At 40.8% G+C, this 17,683-nt stretch overlaps 1 protein-coding gene across 1 annotated transcript in view; it reads right to left on the reverse strand.

The window, feature by feature from the left end:
• Nucleotides 1-1,896: 1,896 nt before the first annotated feature.
• Grxcr1 (glutaredoxin and cysteine rich domain containing 1) overlaps nt 1,897-17,683 on the reverse strand; it is a 113,972-nt gene continuing 98,185 nt past the window's right edge. The window contains exons 3-4 of the mRNA XM_004658674.2: nt 9,802-9,867; nt 1,897-2,076 (exon numbers count right to left, since the gene is read on the reverse strand). Coding sequence (XP_004658731.2) covers nt 1,897-2,076; nt 9,802-9,867 — 246 coding nt within the window. The remainder of the gene's footprint in view (nt 2,077-9,801; nt 9,868-17,683) is intronic.

Raw genomic sequence — 17,683 nt, forward strand, 5'->3', positions numbered from 1 at the left:
ACCTTGTCACAGATATTATAAAAGTGATTTCTTGGGCTGGAGAGATGGCTTAGCTGTTAAGGCATTTGCCTGCAAAGCCAAAGGACCTTGGTTTGAATCTCCAGAACCCACATAAGCCAGATGGGCACATGCATTTGGAGTTTGTTTGCAGTGGCTGTTGGCCCTGGTACGCTCGCTCTCTCTCTCTCTCTCTCTCTCTCTCTCTTCCTCTTTCTCTGTCTGCCTGCCACTCCTAAGTAAATAAATATAAGTAAACAAAAAAATTTTAAGTGATTTCTTAAAGTCATTGAAAAGAAAAATCAGAGACATATAAACAACCAGAACATTACAGTCTACTTATGTTATTTTCTATATATTCAAAATGCTTGCAGCTCTTCTGTCCAGCTCAGAACACACCACAAGAGGCCACCTCTTTAAAACACTTCCTTCACAAAGCACACGTTTAAAAAATAAATTCCTTTTAAAAAGAGAATAAAAAAATAAATTGAAATAAGTCTTCTAGCAGTTTTTTCTGTTACCATACCTAATCCTTCTGGTAACATGTATAAGATCTGATTAAAATCGTCTGCTTCAACACTGTTCTGGAGCTTTAAAAGAAATTCTTCTGGGCCTGAAGGGATGGCTTAGTGGTTAAGACATTTATCTACAAAGCCAAAGGCCCCAGGTTTGATTCCCCAGGACTCAAGTAAGCCAGATGCACAAGGTGGCACATGCATCTGGAGTTTGTGGGCAGTGGCTAGAGGCCCTGATGTGCCCATTCTCTCCCTCTCTCTCTCTCCCTCTCTCCTTCTCTCTCTCTCTCTCTTTCTCTCTCTCTCTCTCTCTCTCTCTCTCTCTCTCTCTGTCAAATAAGTAAATAAAACTAAAATAGTTAAAAAATATAAATTCTAAACCAGACATGGTGGTGCACACCTTTAATCCTAGCACTCACTCCAGAGGCAGAGGTAGAAGGATCACCTCACCATGTGTTCGAGGCCACCCTGAAATGACATAGTGAATTCCAGGTCAGCCTGGGCTAGAATGAGACCCTTCCTCGGAAGAAGAAAATAAAAAACTTTTCTGCCTGAGCTGGGGAGATGATTCAATCAGTAAATTGCTATGCACGCCTGAGGCTCTGAGCTCGATCCTGAGCATCCACATTAAAGCCAGGAGTGGCCGTGGGTGCCTGCGACCCCAGCACTGAGGAGGGGGAGACAGTTGCATCAGCAGGGTCTACTTGCCAGCAAGTTAGCAGTTGCTGACCTCTGCATTCTGTGAGAGAGTCTGCCTCCAAAAACGTGGTGGAAGGGGGCTGAAAACAGACACGCAGTGGCGACTTCTGGTACGCTCGCACAAACACACACACACACACATACACACACACACACACACACATGCACACACCACAGCATATACATGCAATGTGAAACAGCTGCCTAACAGTAAACTGTTCACCCTCCCAAGCTCTGTTTCCCTGCCACGAAGGCACAGACGTGTGTTATTATACAGCTATTGAATTCGCTCAATCTGGACAACAGGGAGGCTTTGCATCAGGCACCGTCACATACATGTGGTTTTTTCTTTAAAAATTACACACGTTTAGGGAACCCGGATGTTTTATATGTTGGAGTGATACTGGATCTTCCATTAATTTCCATTAGAAACTCAGGCCTAGCACAGGGGTCGGCCCATGGTAATTGTTGAATAAATGTGTACTTAAAAGATACACACACACACACACACACACACACACACAAAAATGACTGCATCACAACTTAAAAACAAAGGCAATTATAATATACAAACTTTACTGATTGATCCAAAAAGTGACTTTAAAAAAAAAAAAAAAAGAAAAGTATAAACCAAATTTTAGCCTTTGTTTAATAAAATGAGGCTTTTCCTGGGCATAAGCTCCGATCAGCCAGCACAGCTTTTACAGCGCTGAAGGCCGTTCTCGTTGCAAGCGGTGCACCTCAAGGCTTTGAAAGAGTCCGTAAAGCAGTTTCGAAACACGGACATCTTGCTCCCGTGGCACACGGAGCAGGGCAGGAAGCCAAAGTCTCCGCAGGAGGGACACTCCTGTGGGTGCTGCACTCTCTGCAGAGGGCGACAAGGGACAAGAGAGAACAGAAAACATGTTAGGTTGGACATGGCTCAGTCAGCCTCCCTGTCCTTCTGTGTTGGAGGATGTAAAACACGACGGGCATACGTAATGTGCCTGGGCATCTGCGACTTTCTGCCGCCAGTCATCCCTGAGAGCTGGGGGGAGAGAGGGCTGCGGCTCCTGCACTGCCCCCTACTGGTGGCCACCCGCAGCACAGACTGGATTCACAAAGGCTGGTCAATTTTAGGCAGAATATACTGAATATACGCCTTCTAGAATTTGATCACATGAAAACATTTTATTTTTTTGCCAACGAAATTAATCAAGAAACAATTGTATTCATGAAAGGAAACGCTTTAACTTCCCCTTCAGGATCTCTTAGCAGTTTTATGTCTGTTTATAGAATAATACCTCTAATAGAGAATTTGGAAAAGCAGAAAACTATAGAGCCATTGTCAACCAAATATCCATCATTACTGTCAAGTAGAGTGATCTTTATTCTCTCCAAAGCACTTTCCCATGCATTAATTTATAATCTTTCCTCATTCCTACCTCCACAAATATAGGCATCTTCTTCAAAAGACATAATTCAAGCATCATTATGCTCATTTTGCACGTAAGGAAACAGGCAGAGATCATGAGACGTTTAGGCACATCCATAAAACTTTCCACAGTTGCTCTAAGCATTTCTACCTCAAGCAGATGTAAAGTATCTCTAATAGTGGGAAGAAAATGATGAGGCGAGGTGTCAAAGGCAAGGTTTTGAAAATTACTCGCTTGCATTTTTATGTGCTTTTGTGAATGTGCAACCTTTGGCAGAAGCCACCGCGATCCCTGTCACGTCAGGGGAGATTAAGAACTGCTGCAGAATGAACACCAAGAGCAAAGAAGAGACTCAAACACTGAGCTCCTGTCTTACAAAACAGGAATGAGCAGTGATGATGAAAAGCCTGGCTTTGTACAGAGAATAATTACGAAGGTGAGGTTGGGAAGCGTAGGTGAAACACACACACTTGCAAATACATACACAAACAAACGTGCACGCACGCACGAACACACATGCACACAGCAACACATGCAGGATGACACATTCTTAAAAATACGCTTAACACATGTACACAAAATAGCTTTTACTGGAAAGTTATAATTGTACATATTAAAAATTACAAAAATTCAAGCCAAGCATGGTAGTGCACGCCTTTAATCCCAGCACTTGGGAGGCAGAGGTAGGAGGATCGCCATGAGTTCTAGGCCACCCTGAGGCTCCATAGCGAATTCCAAGTCAGCCTGGGCTACAGTGAGACCCTACCTTGAAAAAAAAAAATTTACAAAAATTCAACAAAAAGGAACTGGATTCGCTGGATTTAACTTGCCATTTCTCTAAAATATACAAGTAAAAGAACCCAGAAAGTGTTTGTCTAGGTAATAAATGTAATTCTCTCTCATCATAAGTAACTTATAGAGTATACTTTGGAATATAAGCATTAGGATATGATGGACTTTAAGTGTACACAGTTCTAGACCCCTTTTCAGGTACTCATTTTCCGTGGTGGCAAGAGTCATATTGAGTTACCATTTGTTTAGGTATTATAACAAGATAGTAAAGTCTGCATAATGTCTCATTTCTTGACCACACAGAATTATTTATTTTTTATTAGTTATGTACACAGTATATGCAGTCATGTTGGTACCATCATTGGCCTCCTGCCTTTCCTCCCCTTCTGCTGGGACCCTCCTCATTGGGGAATATGGGTCATGCATTGTGGGGCTAGCCATCAGTTATGGGGAAGAGACAATGTCTCTGTGCATAATGACCCAATGTGTGGCTCCACATGGAATTATTTTGACGGCATGTCATGGCTGTCAATGTGGATGACACAAGCAGGGAGCCCTGTCAAGACTATAGACTCAGAAGCCTTCACAACAAATAGATTGAATGTATATGGCGATTTGATGATTTTGTCAATGTAATTTTGCGATTGTTCTGTGCAAGAATTGACTCCTCCAAAGAAAGGTATGCTGGACTTAAATCTTTTGTAGCATTAAAGTGACTATTAAAATACCTTGGGCAAAAGTATGTACCTTAAAAGCTAAATACATGGGAATTAGCAAGTAATGGTATTCTGATCTAATAGGAGAAGTAAAATAATATTGTGGGTAGATCCTTGACATCATGAAAGCTATGAAAGGAGCTTATAGGAAAATCACAAAGCCAGACATCATGGCACGCACCTATAATTCCAGTACTTAGGAAGTAGAGACAGGAAGGTCAGAAATTCATGGTCACCCTTGGCTACATAGAATGTTTGAGTCCTGCCTGAGCTACATGAAGCTTTGCCTCATAAAAACAATATTTAGGCCAACTTAGAACCTAGAGGGCAGAGGAGGAAGCTTCAGGGCCCAGGAGTCCAGGACTTCATCCATTACTGTTGGTTTATGAATAGGTCTTGGTTCCTAGTAGAATAAGATTGTAAAATATTGTAAATGAAAATACAAAATGCAGGCTAGAGAGAATGCTCAGAGGTCAGGGGCACTTCCTGTGCAATAATGAGGTCTGAAGAGGCTTGAAAGACCATTATAACTCAACCCCCAAAAGCCTTCCCAACAGCAGCCCGTGGCCATGCACGTAGGTAGCCCCAGTCCTGTGGGAAGCAGAGACGGAAAAATCACTAGCACCCACAAATAAAGGCAAGCTCATGAATCAGCAAGACATTCTGGCTCAAGCAGGAATGGGTGGGAAGAAGATCAATGAAAGGGCACCTGGTATTCCCCTCCAGCCACCACAGGCTATCCCACTGGGAGCTGCGTGGGCACATGCACATACATATACCACATACAACTCACATGCACACGCCACAACCACAATACACACAAATGCCAAACATACAGAAGGCTCAGTTACATTTGAGTTTCAGAGTGACCACACGTAACTTTCACGTAAGTATAGATGTCAAATATTGCAGTGGACATATTTAAGGTAACAAATCACTCACAGTCTATGTGATATTTAAGTACAGGTGACACGCACCTTCCATCCTTGGCAATCCTAGAAGACAGGTGCTTTCTGGCAACAGGAGGAATGTTTGGGAAGCAGCTGTTTATCAACCAACATAAATTATTCATTATCTTTGAAACCAGTGAAAAATGCTCAATATTTGTATTCACCAACATAAAGAAACATCAATATAGTCCTCTGAGTATCAACCCCTGCTATGCCCTGTGACACTTTGAGTGATTACATTTTCAAATAACATATGGTTTTCCCATAAAATATATTTACAATAACAAACGAAGAACAGCAAAGCTGAAGTAAAATGTGAATTCCAGGGAGCCTCCTAGGTAGTGGCTCACCTCAAATGAGGGCATAGAACTCAATAGAGTGATGCAACGAAATTGAAAATGACCTTATTTCATGGGCCCACAATACGTATTACTTCCAAGATCAGTATGGTGGCACAAGCCTTTAATCCTAGCACTCAGGAGGCAGAGGTAGGAGGATCGCTGTGAGTTTGGAGGCCAGCCTGAAGACTGCGTAGTGAAATCCAGGTCACCCTAGATTAGTTAGACCCTACCTCAAAAAAAAAAAATTACTGTAAATATCTACTCTGTCTTTATAACATATTCAAAAGTCAGAGCAGATAAATTGCGCCCCCCCAAAAAAAGTTTTTTCCAAGGAACAGGGAGATGGTTCTGCTGGTGTGAGTGCTTGCCATATTAGCATAAAGGCCTGAGAAGGCCCAAGTTCAATCCCCAGGACCCATGTAAAAAACTGGGCATGGCCATGCATGCCTGTAACCCAGTCCTATGTGTATGTGGGACAGATATGGGAGAATTTCTGCAGCTCACTCATCAACACAGCAGCTCCTGGTTCCGTGGAAGACTCCATGTCAAAGGAACAATGTGGAAGAGAGATAAAGAAGGATGCCTCATGTCCTCTTCTGGCCTCTGTTCTTGTGCACGTGGGGCTGTGTACATCTGCACACATATGTACATGTACTCTACATGCACACATACCATACCACACATACTACACACAAGCAATAACACTACTAAATTAATACTAAAAAAGCCAAAATCTCATGTTGAAAAAGAGTCATGAGTATGTCAAGGCCATTTTAGAAGCATGTCTTCCAGGCACCTCTACAATGAGATCTAACTTTAGTGACCAAATTGTAGACAGGGTTCAATGAATTAGCACACATGCAGCAAACAGGAGGTCGTCTGGCACATAGGAGACAGTAAGATTCATCATCAGAACCCATTAAATCATTAATAAAGTCCTACTCTATGATCTCACTAATTGCTCAGACAAGCTAAATTGCTCATGGTCACATGGTAACCCCTTTCTTTCATGCTGACTCAACTGGATTTAAACACATTCATATTTAACCTCTGGTTTCAAGCCTTGCCTCTATAATAAAAAAAAAAAAGTATGCTTCAGTTCAAGTAGTGACTCTGATGCTTAGTGGACAGTGTGGGAAAAAAATCTGAGACCACTTCTAATCTCAAGAAAAATTAGCTATTTCCAAGATAAATGTGAGAGAGGAAAGGGATAGTTTGCATAGTATATAAACTTTATGGCCCATTCTCACATCAACCTGACATGAAACAGGCTTTATTTTGTAAATGTAGAAGCAAATATTTCTAATGCAAAACAAGAAAATCTGGTCACAGTTAGAAAATTAGATGTTGAGGAGCTTGTTTCATGAGGAAAGATGGCTATTCCTCTATAATAGTTCATTTGTTTTGCTGCATTTTGAAGCATTGGGAATTGAACCAAAGGTTTAACATAAGTAAGGCAAGCATTCTCCCACTGAGCTACATGTCCAGCATCCATTTCTTTTACTAAATGATATCTTCATGGGAACCCCAAGTGTAAGACAATTAAAAGGATAAATGTTGTGACTAATGCAGAAGTTTAGGGGTGATCATTGTGGCCAAACAGTAAAGATTCCCCTGCTTGAACAGACTCTGTAAATCCCATTCCTATTACATCAGTCAGCGCAGTGTAAACCACTGAGCCTTCTAATAAAAACAAATGGTCCAGTCATTCCTACATGGTTATTTTTTTTTTTTTATTTGAGAGCAACAGACACAGAGAGAAAGACAGATAGAGGGAGAGAGAGAGAATGGGCGTGCCAGGGCTTCCAGCCTCTGCAAAAGAACTCCAGACGCGTGGGCCCCCTTGTGCATCTGGCTAACGTGGGACCTGGGGAACTGAGCCTCGAACCAGGGTCCTTAGGCTTCACAGGCAAGCGCTTAACCGCTAAGCCATCTCTCCAGCCCCCTACATGGTTATTTTGAATAGCTCTCATGGTGCTCTGGTTTGGACATAGAGTTTTCCCTACAGAGAGAAAGAGCTGGCTTGCAAGAAATGCCCCTGAGTTGAAAGAAGTGCAACCCTTCAGTAGATAATCTTTGTCCTTGAAAAAAAAAAAAAAAGTAGAAAAACAAATCTAAGATATTTCCAAAGAGTTTGAGTTAACAATATTCATAACTATTAGTTACAACAAAGACTTATATTTTCCTTCAGGGGTTCACTACGGAAACTTTAACCCTTCAAGCAATTTAGGAGCTCTTCAGTGCTCTAGTTACCAGAAAAATAAGAAATTATGTAGGCCTGGCTGAGAACAGCAGACAGTTGAGTTGCTGGCTAGACAGACTGTCCCCCCACAACAGAGAGGCTCAGGACCTTTACAGTGGACTGCAAGGAAAAATTTGGAATGAGAAGTCAGTCTCCCATTTACCTCTTCTTGTTGCTATATTCTTGATGAAGGGCTTTCAAGACACACTCAGTAGACAGGATCCTTTTATTTATTAACTCATTATAAAAACATTTACTGAGGACGCATTAGCTAGGTACTATGTAAGACATTGAGGATATAGTACGGAACTACATATTTCTTGATCTCCTAACAGAAGCTTTCACACCTCTTGTCTTTGAATAAGACCTAAGATTTCCATTGCATTGAAATATACAGAATTTCTAAGTCTCTAACAAAGACCACAAGAACAAGGATACAAGGGTAGAAGGTACTCATACTTACCAAACAAATTTATTTTCCATTATAGTATGAATGTAATTTTAGGAATATGGAAAGAGTTTATTCCAGGTCATTTAATATAGAAATAAAATGCTATGATCAAGTCTTTGTGTATTCTTCCAGATCAGAATATAAAGCAGCTATTATTTTTAACCTCAGATCATTTAATCCCATCCCAGTGGAGCTTCAAAGTGCCTGAAATATCCTATCAAAAAAGAGGCAATTTACTTGACTCTCCAACCAGAAATCTCACTGCCCAGATTGCATATGAAGCTGGACTTACCCATTCAGTAAACTGTCAAGTGCACACCTTGGATATTATCCTCTTTGAATAATTCACCTCTTTTATGTATTTTAAACTGGGTTCAGCCACCTAATTCAGTAAATGCTTGTATAGTACTTACTAAACACATCACTGCTAATACTAAACTCACTAAACACATTGCTGTTAGTGAAATAGATAGAATTTTTCTAGTGTTTCAATTTGCAGCCAGGGGGAAAAAAACCATTTAACAAAATACAGACACAGAGAAAATCTGTAGCTTATTATCCTACATGTGTATAGAAGACTGATTCTTGATCCATAGGGGATAAACAATAAAGCTACTTAACTAGATGCTTGATTTACAGAGAGCAGCAGATGACATTGCATGATTCCCAGATGTGAGGAGGGGCCTCCATAGCATACAAACTCCTACCACAAGGAGCATCCTCCTGGACCATGTCTCTCCGGGAGGCTCAGGCTGAGCCACTGCCTTAGGCTAGCTGGAAGCTTTTCTCTCGCTTCACTGTTCATGAAGAATAGTCAACAGTCCTCAGGTGAGAATCAGACTAAGTAGACACTATGCTGTTAGTCTCACGAGTAACAAAACTGTGCATATTTGCAAGAACTAGACATGACGTCAATGCTTAATTAGAACTTTCTTTTATATCCATGATCTTTTATACAGTTTCTGTCAGACCCTGTACTGATCTGATATATTTTAGCCCGTTCCCCTGGCTCTCTCCTTGTGGATATCATCAAGATCAACTCTCTATCTTGGCTCTCATTTTGGGGAATCTTGAGATATGTCTTTGCTTTTAATCTGTAGCCTCGTTTTTAATATAAATAAACACAAAATATAACAACAAACAAACTTTACACAAATTAGCATCTTTTTCACCTAAGCATTCGGCTACATCTGGATCCTAAAGCATATGGTCTTCTTACTGGGAATAAGACGCTGATTCAGTCACTCTGTAAATGATAAGGGTTTCCCAGCTGTGTGTTAATGTTCTATATATTGAATAAATCTCTGGTGGTGTATTTACAGAACAAAAATTAAAATACATCTCAAAAGAAATACTTTTGTATCTTCAGAAATTGTTTCAACTAAAAAATGTATGTTTTAAGACAATTGCCTAGATGGAATGTCTTCTCAGCAGCTCTATTGTAGAGAATTAGACTCAAATAAAGCTGACCAGAATGTTCAGTTAATAGGATGAGGTTTTAAGAAATTCACATTAAAGTCACTCTAGGTAGAATAAACTTAATAGCAATTAAGACTGTCACTCATATGCTGTTGTATATTTGTAAGGAACATAAGGTAACAGTTGAATGATGAAAACCCAATTACAATTAAATTGTGTTTAACAGTGTGATTACTAAAAACAATTTGCTCAAAGTACACTCACCTCAATTTTGGTCAAGAGGTCTTGTAGTTCTCCTGATTCATTCATTGACAAAATTTTCTCAGCACCCTATTAACAAGAGAAGACAGGGAGAAAAGAAAATTCATTGTGTGAGTATGTGAAAAAACAAAAGTCTAGCCAGGAGAAGTTAATTCACAGAAATAATGAATATGGCTCCTTTTAAGTTCTGAGTCGTTTAGAACCTAGAAGCCAAAAGCAGTTTGGAGTTACTGTGACATAGTCATCCTGTAGTAAGGCTTACTGTAAGTAGAGAGAAAGCTGCCCACAGGGAGCACTCTGGGAAGCACCAACATCAAGTGCAGACACTGGAGGATCCAGCACACCCTTTGGAGTGGTTCAAGAAGCTTGGAGCCATCCTGTCCACCTGGGGAAAGGAGCCTTTGAGACAATTCCAAGATGGCACCCATTACTGTCATGTATGCACTAAAAACTGCTATTGAAATTGTTAACCTTTTTTATTTATTTTCAAGAAGAGAGAGATAGAGACAAGAGGGGCAGACAGAGAGAATGGGCATGCCAGGGCCTCCAGCTTCTGCAAAAGAATTCCATGTGCATGTGTCACTTTGTGCGTATGGCTTTACGTGGATGCTGGGAATCAGACAAGGGTTAGGCTTTGTAGGCAAGCACCTTAGCCACTGAGAAATCTCTCCAGCCCTGAAATAATTATTCTTATAACCAACACTGATTCTTTTTTAATATTTCAGTTATTTATTTGAGAGAGAGAGATCACGGCCTCACCAGGGCCTCCAGCCACTAAAATGCACTCCAGGCACATTTGCATGGCTTATGTGGGTACTAGGGAATCAAACTTGGGTCCTCAGACTTCATAGGCAAGCACCTTAACTGGTAAACTATCTCTCCAGGCCCACCCCCCAACACTGGTTCTTTATTTTCAGACACCAAACATCATCTAATTCAACGCAGTAAACTTATTACTAGCAGAAATTGAGCTTTAGTGAGATTAAAAATCAATTCCAAGGTCACCTAGAACAGAAGCATGGAAGTCATTTGAACAGATGCAGGGGTTTTCTCCAGAGCTGATGTTTATAACTTCTAATATTTATCTAAGAAAAAGGGCAAAATGCACACTTTCCAATTCATTTCTTTGAAGCATCCCAGTTCTCCTTTACCCACCTTCTTCTTAAGTCCTCCCAGTTGACATCCTCGCGTAGGTGAAAAGCAGGAGAATGGGAATACTTATTTCTAACAAAGGGCAGAACCACATCTGTCTGGTTCACATCAGGTCTGCATTGTTTACAGAAGTTAATGAATCCATGTTAAAGTAAGGAAACAAGTTGGAATAGAATATCATCACACAACAACTTTTGGATCCCATTTTTTGGTATGACACACTTTTTAAAAAATACTTTATTTTTATTCATTTATTTGAGAGAGAAGGAGGCAGATAGAAAGAGAGAGAGAGAGAGAGAATGGGAATGTCAGAGCCTCCAGACGCATGTGCCACCTTGTGCATCTGGCTTATGTGGGTCTTGGGGAATTGAGCCTGGGTCCTTTGGCTTTGCAAGCAAACACCTTGAGCACTAAGCCATCTCTTCAGCCCACAAACACCCTTTAAACAAAATAATGCAGCCATAATTTCTATGGAAGTCATGATATATTTTTCTGTGAATACATAAAAAGCAAATTCTACATATGGGATGGAAAAATAATGTCAAACAAGAGATGTGGATAAAAGATGGACTGGGAAATAACAACCTTTTGAAAATGTGGTTTCTGATGTTAGTGACCTGTGATCATTTTCTCATGCCAAGAAGAACAGTAGAAGTTTTTAAGGTAAGCCAGGTCTTTCTGCAGAGCTACAAAGAAACCTCTGGTCCTATCTTTAATAACTTATAACATCGTAATAATCATCAGAAATGTTGTCAATGCATTAAAATGGTATAAATGAATACACCAGGTTACAGAAATAAACATATATACCACAAGGCTGGTTATATTCCTTTATTCAGTGGCAGTTATTTATTTATTTATTTATGTATTTATTTATTTGAGATGGGGGGATTGGCACACCAGGGCCTTTAGCTACTGCAAACCAACTCCAGATGCATGAGCCACCTTGTACATTTGGCTTATGTGGGACCTACAGAATCAAACCTGGGTCCTTAGGCTTCTCAGGCAAGCACCTTAACTGCTAAGCCATCTCTCCAGCCCTGGCAATTTTTGTTTGTTTGTTTGCTTGCTTTCTTGTTTGTTTTTTCCAGGAATGCAGACAGGGACACAGCTTAAGTATCAACAAAGGAAATGAAAGAATATTGAGAGAGCATCAGAGGCTAAAACTTAGTAATAACTGGTAATATTTTAGTTTTATTGTATTCTGTTTCTTTTAAGAATTAGCTAAGCTAAAATGGTAAAAGCCACTGGAGAATTTGGTACATGAATCAAAGAAGAAAAGGATATAAGCTTCATTGCTCCTTAAAAAAAAAAAAAAAAAAACGACTCCCAGGAAAATGCATGCAACAGAAACATCATCATATGCGTGGTTCTCAGATCCTTTCTTAGCAAAGCACCATTCAAGTCAGTTGTTTACAATGATATGTCAGGAAAGAACCTATTTTATCACCTTTAAATGCACAAAATTTGCTCTGTTGCAGCCAAATAATTTCAGCAATGTGCTTAAATTCCAGCTGGCAGGAGAGGTCCAAGTACTGTAGTGAAATAATCTTCAGGATACCTGGGCATCAGGTGGAAAAGGTCACTCAGTAACAGAGGACAGGCAACTGACCACCTGCTCCGCTGTCTCAACTGCTGCTTGACTTCCACCACTCGACCCAAACCTCACTCACAACCGTACCTTGAAGCCAGTCCTTGGGCTCCGCTGCGTGGTGACAGGAGATGGAATCTCCTATTCCCTACGGTGCCCTACTTATCTGCCTCCCATTGGGCCTTGGCAAAGTTAGTATTGGGGTGGGTGAGAATGGCACTGATCCTAAGAGCAGCAGCAGTAGCAGGAGGGTAATCACAGCCTAACTTCAGGGGCAGGTTATCAATCCCTGCCATGCTAAGGTTTGGGGGATTTACCGAAGGAGCTCTCCGTCTGCCACTGCTTTCACTCCACCTGCATATTCCACAGGTCTGATTCCCTCCCTTTCCCCAATGAAAGCATTCCAACTATTTATTGGCCTAAGAAGAAATTCTTGAGCACACAATAGGGAGTATACCTTTCGTCTACATTGCCACACATAATTTGTTCTTGTTTGTTTGTTTGTTTGTTTGTTTGTCCTGGTTTGTGTTTAGCCAAGAATATCATGTGAGTTTCTTGCTTTTTTGGGGTGGGAGAGGGGTTCAAGATAGGGTCTCACGGTAGCTCCAGGCCGACCTGGAATTCTCTCAGGATGGCCTCGCACTCACGGCGATCCTCCTACCTCTGCCTCCCGAGTGCTGGGATTAAAGGCGTGCACCACCATGCCCAGTGAGGTTCTTACTTTTCATGTGTAACTCATCATTCTGCTGCACATTACTAGAAATTAATCATTATTTTATCTTATATGGTTTATATAAGCTTATAGGATAGCTACAGATATATTTCTGGTATGTATTTTTATATAATTTCAGTTAGCATATGAAGTAACAGGATCACTTATGACAATTAAATCTGAATCATTTTTTCCAAAATTAGATATAATTCTGGAAATAATAATATGTTAGTAGTAATGTATTCAGTACTTTATAGAAATGTAATCATTGGTGCAAAATAAGCATGATTGTCTCAGGTTCTAAAAGAAAGGCATTAGTGATGGGTTTTCCACACTAACTATACCCAAACTCATCTAATCTCAAAAGCAAGGAAAGTTTGAAGCAAATAGTCTGTACTAAATATGGTTGTGGCATCCCACTACTTAAGAACCTGAAGTAGGTGGCTGGAGTTTGAGGCTAGTTTATCTTACCCAAACACAAAAATAAATAAATCCAGGTACGGTGGCACACGCCTTTAATCCCAGCACTTGGGAGACAGAAGTAGGAGGATCACTGTGAGTTTGAGGCCAACCTGAGACTACCTAGTGAATTACAGGTCATCCTGGGCTACAGCAAGACCCTACCTCAAAACAAACAAACAAACAAATAAATAAAACAGAGAGAAAGAGAACAGATACTCAGTGAGAATATATGATAAATCATACATGCCAGGGCTTTTCAGTTAACCAGTACAAGGTCCTTTCAGGTCTTGGGTCCAGGCAGAGCTGACTTCAAACCCTCACTCTTCCCAAGGTTTCCTGATAACTGAGAGAACACAGTTACATCAGGGAGAAAATGGCACAGAAATCTCATAGTCCAGGAAATGCTAAGGTATAACTAGGACACACTATTGATTCACGTTGCTAGGGCAAAACACTCAAACAGAAGCAGCTGATGAGAGAGAAAAAATTATTTTGGCTTACAGTCCCTAGGGGAAGCTTCATGATGGCTCAGAAAAGTGTGATTTGAGCAAAGGTTGGGCATCGCAATCCTACCACAGCTGGTGGAAAGCAGCAGCAAGAGAGTGTGCCAAACTCTGACAAGGGGGAGCTCACTATAAACCCCCTGAGTCCACACCCAGCACCATACCTCCACTGGTAGGACTTGACTCCTAACTCTCCACCCCCTACAGATGAAGCGTTCAAACCACACAAAGCTATCAGGGTCATGTAATATTTTTTTTTCCTTCCAATCAATGCTCTTGAATCCAACCAGTAAGATTTTTACCACTTCTACTAGCTTTAACTAGGATCCTTCCCCTTCTCACTCATTTGCCTTCTGCACTAGTTTACCTGTGTTGAGGTGCATAGCTCTCATATCTTATTGTACTTTTTTTTCTTTTTTTAGAAAATAAGATAAAACCCACACTCAGCTTGGAACATAAACACTAGCACTCTTGGTTGCCCAGATATTCCTAGCTCTTATCTTTTCAAACCATTATCTCCTGGCATCCTGAATTTTTCTCCTTCTCATGGACATCTCGTGTCCTTCCATGAGATTTTCTACATATGCACAATCATTTGCTTGAAATTTCTTCTACCTTTCTCACCATCTCTAGGAAAACTCTTAAACATCCTTTAAGTAAAGTACCCTTGAACCAATCTCCATTCCAGAAAAATCAGTCACTCTGAGACCACAGCTGCCTATCAGTACAGTGGAGCCCAGTGATGCTTACAAGGGCTGTGACAACCGTGGGTATACGTACTTGGTGACCTCAACATCCCAAGAGTATGAGCTTATGCCACAAACACTTTTTGTAGTAAATGAAGCAGTCAAATCGATGCAGATATTTCTTATGATGATTGCTACTGCAAAAAATAAAACAGGAAAGCAAGCAGGGCTTATACCAAATTATACTTTTGTGAGGTGCAGGAGACCTTGCCAGTGTGATTCCATGAGAGATGCCAGACAGCTAGAAGTGGGACCAGATAACACTGTACGTGATGGCAACGGGGAACAGACCCCAGAGGTGGTATTCACTGGTTGGTTCACTCTCTGAGGAGAGCCAGGAGGCCAGGGCTTCAAGGTTCTGCCTGGTAAAGAATCTTACTGCTCTATAATCAGAAGAGCAGATGGCAGGGTAAACATTGAAGGAGATCGACCAGAACCAAGCTTGGTGTCTGCCAAAAGATGTGCTCAATTAGGGTTTGTTGCTGACTGCAGTGTCCACCCCCAAAATGGGAGCTCACATATGTCCACTCTGCCTGGAAACAGGCCACCTGAGCCCTGATGACAAAGTCAGCATTTCCTCCAGAAGTCAGGTGAGGATCATCTCCAATGTGAGGCAAAAATAAGTAAATAAACACAGAGTCCCTGGAGTTCTATACCAAAACCTCAGGCTTGGAAACTGTTCTGGGCAGATGTGGCAATATCCCAGCAATGTCAAAAACACAGCATAGGGAGGCACAGGGAGGAGGATTGCCATGGGTTCAAGAGTACCCTGAGACATCATAGTGAATGCCAAATCAGCCTGGGCTAGAGAAAGGCCCTACCTCAAACCCCACCCCCCCACAAAACAGAGCATAAGCCCCCCCCCACCATGGATAGTCTCTTTCTAAATAACATGCTTTTCCTGCATCACTGCAGAAATAAAATCACTAAAAGGGTTGACTTATTTTATACAATTATGTAATATAGATCATTGGGTATCTGAAAATGCCTGCCAGAGACAACGAGGGTAGTTTAATTAGTGCTGCACATTTCTCTTCAGTGCATTTGTAAAGAACAGTTTCCCAGTGAGGCCAATCCTGATTTGTTTCTGATAAAGCTCTATCATCAAAAACATGACTATAATGCGGTATCTGCTCCCTTTGTTACAGAAGGCCACCTCTCTCCAAGTTAATATCAAAGCATTTAACAGTGGCATTGTCACAAAGTTAAAAAAAAAAAATTCAAAAGGTAGGCTGCAGAGATGGCTTAGCAGTTCCAAAGGACCCAGGTTTGATTCCCTAGTACCCATGTAAAGCCAGATGTAGAAGGTGCAATATGTGTTTGGAGTTCATTTACAGTGTGGCCCTGGGCATGTCCATTCTCTCTCTCTCTCTCTCTCTATCTATCTATCTCTTTCTTTTTTTTTTTTCTTTTTTCGAGGTAGAGTCTCACTCTGGTCCAGGCTGACCTGGAATTAACTCTGTCATCTCAGGGTGGCCTTGAACTCATGGCAATCCTCCTACCTCTGCCTCCTGAGTGCTGGGATTAAAGGCGTGTGCCACCACGACCGGCTATCTATCTCTTTCTGTCTCTGTATCACTCTCTCAAATAAATAAATAAGATATTTTAAGAATAAAAATAAGAAAGGTAACTTTGGGGATTGGGTCAGAAGAAGCCTGAAGAGAGAGAGCCATGATTTCTACTGGCTGCCTCTCCTCATTCTCTTTGCATGAATTGAGTTGTAGAATTCAGTAGTTGAGGTCACTAAGGGCTTTTATCCTGCAATAAAATAATCCAGAACTCAATCCTAGTTCCTCACTTGCAAGTTCACTAGTTGGAACACTTTCCATTAGAAAACTGGTACAAGAATAATTATGATGGAGTTATAAGATACCATGAGACAATGTATCACGGTCTAGATTTTCCATGACATGTGGGAGGGAATTCAGTGAGTAGCCACTTAGCAGCAGTAGAGGAGAAAATTCCCCACAAAACAGTGATAAACACCGAACATTCACTCCACATACAAATAGTGAAGAGCTAGAACAGGCCAAAAGTAGTTTTTCATTGTTTTTGGATGATGGTACCAAAAGTTGGGTCCGAACAGGATTACTTTTGAAATGTGAATGGAATGGTTGATATATGTTCATTCTTCAAGCTTCCGGAATATTGTGAAGAAATACCCAAGTTGTGGTTTATTAAGAAAAGGTGACAGGAAATTAGAGGAGTTCACAGGCCATAAAGATAAAGATTTTTCAGCTAAGTTGTTAAAAAAAAAAATCACTGAGGGCTGGAGAGATGGCTTAGCTGTGAAGCCCAAGGAATCATGTTTGATTCTCCAGATCCCACATAAGTCAGACACACAAGATGACACAAGCTCATAAGGTCACACATGTGCACAAGGTGGTGCAGGTGTCCAGAGTTCAGTTGTAATGGCTGGATGCCCTGGAGTGCTAATTCTTTCTCTCTTTCTCTCTCTCTCATAAAAAAAAAAAAGAAAAAAAAATCATTGTAATGGGAGTTTTATCTAGCTTTAAGTTAGGACACTCTGAAAATTCAAGATAAATAAACAATCAACTAACAACAGTTAGTAAACACTTCTGCTGAAAATTGAGCTGATTATTTTCCTGGGGCAGTGTGGGCATTTAATCGGTCAGCAGGAAGAATATTTGAGGAAGACTCACATTGTGACAGTAATTGAGAAATATAATTAAATGACCAAAATGACAATTAAAATTCC

This window comes from Jaculus jaculus, chromosome 11, assembly GCF_020740685.1.
Source record: "Jaculus jaculus isolate mJacJac1 chromosome 11, mJacJac1.mat.Y.cur, whole genome shotgun sequence".
Classification (NCBI taxonomy): domain Eukaryota; kingdom Metazoa; phylum Chordata; class Mammalia; order Rodentia; family Dipodidae; genus Jaculus; species Jaculus jaculus.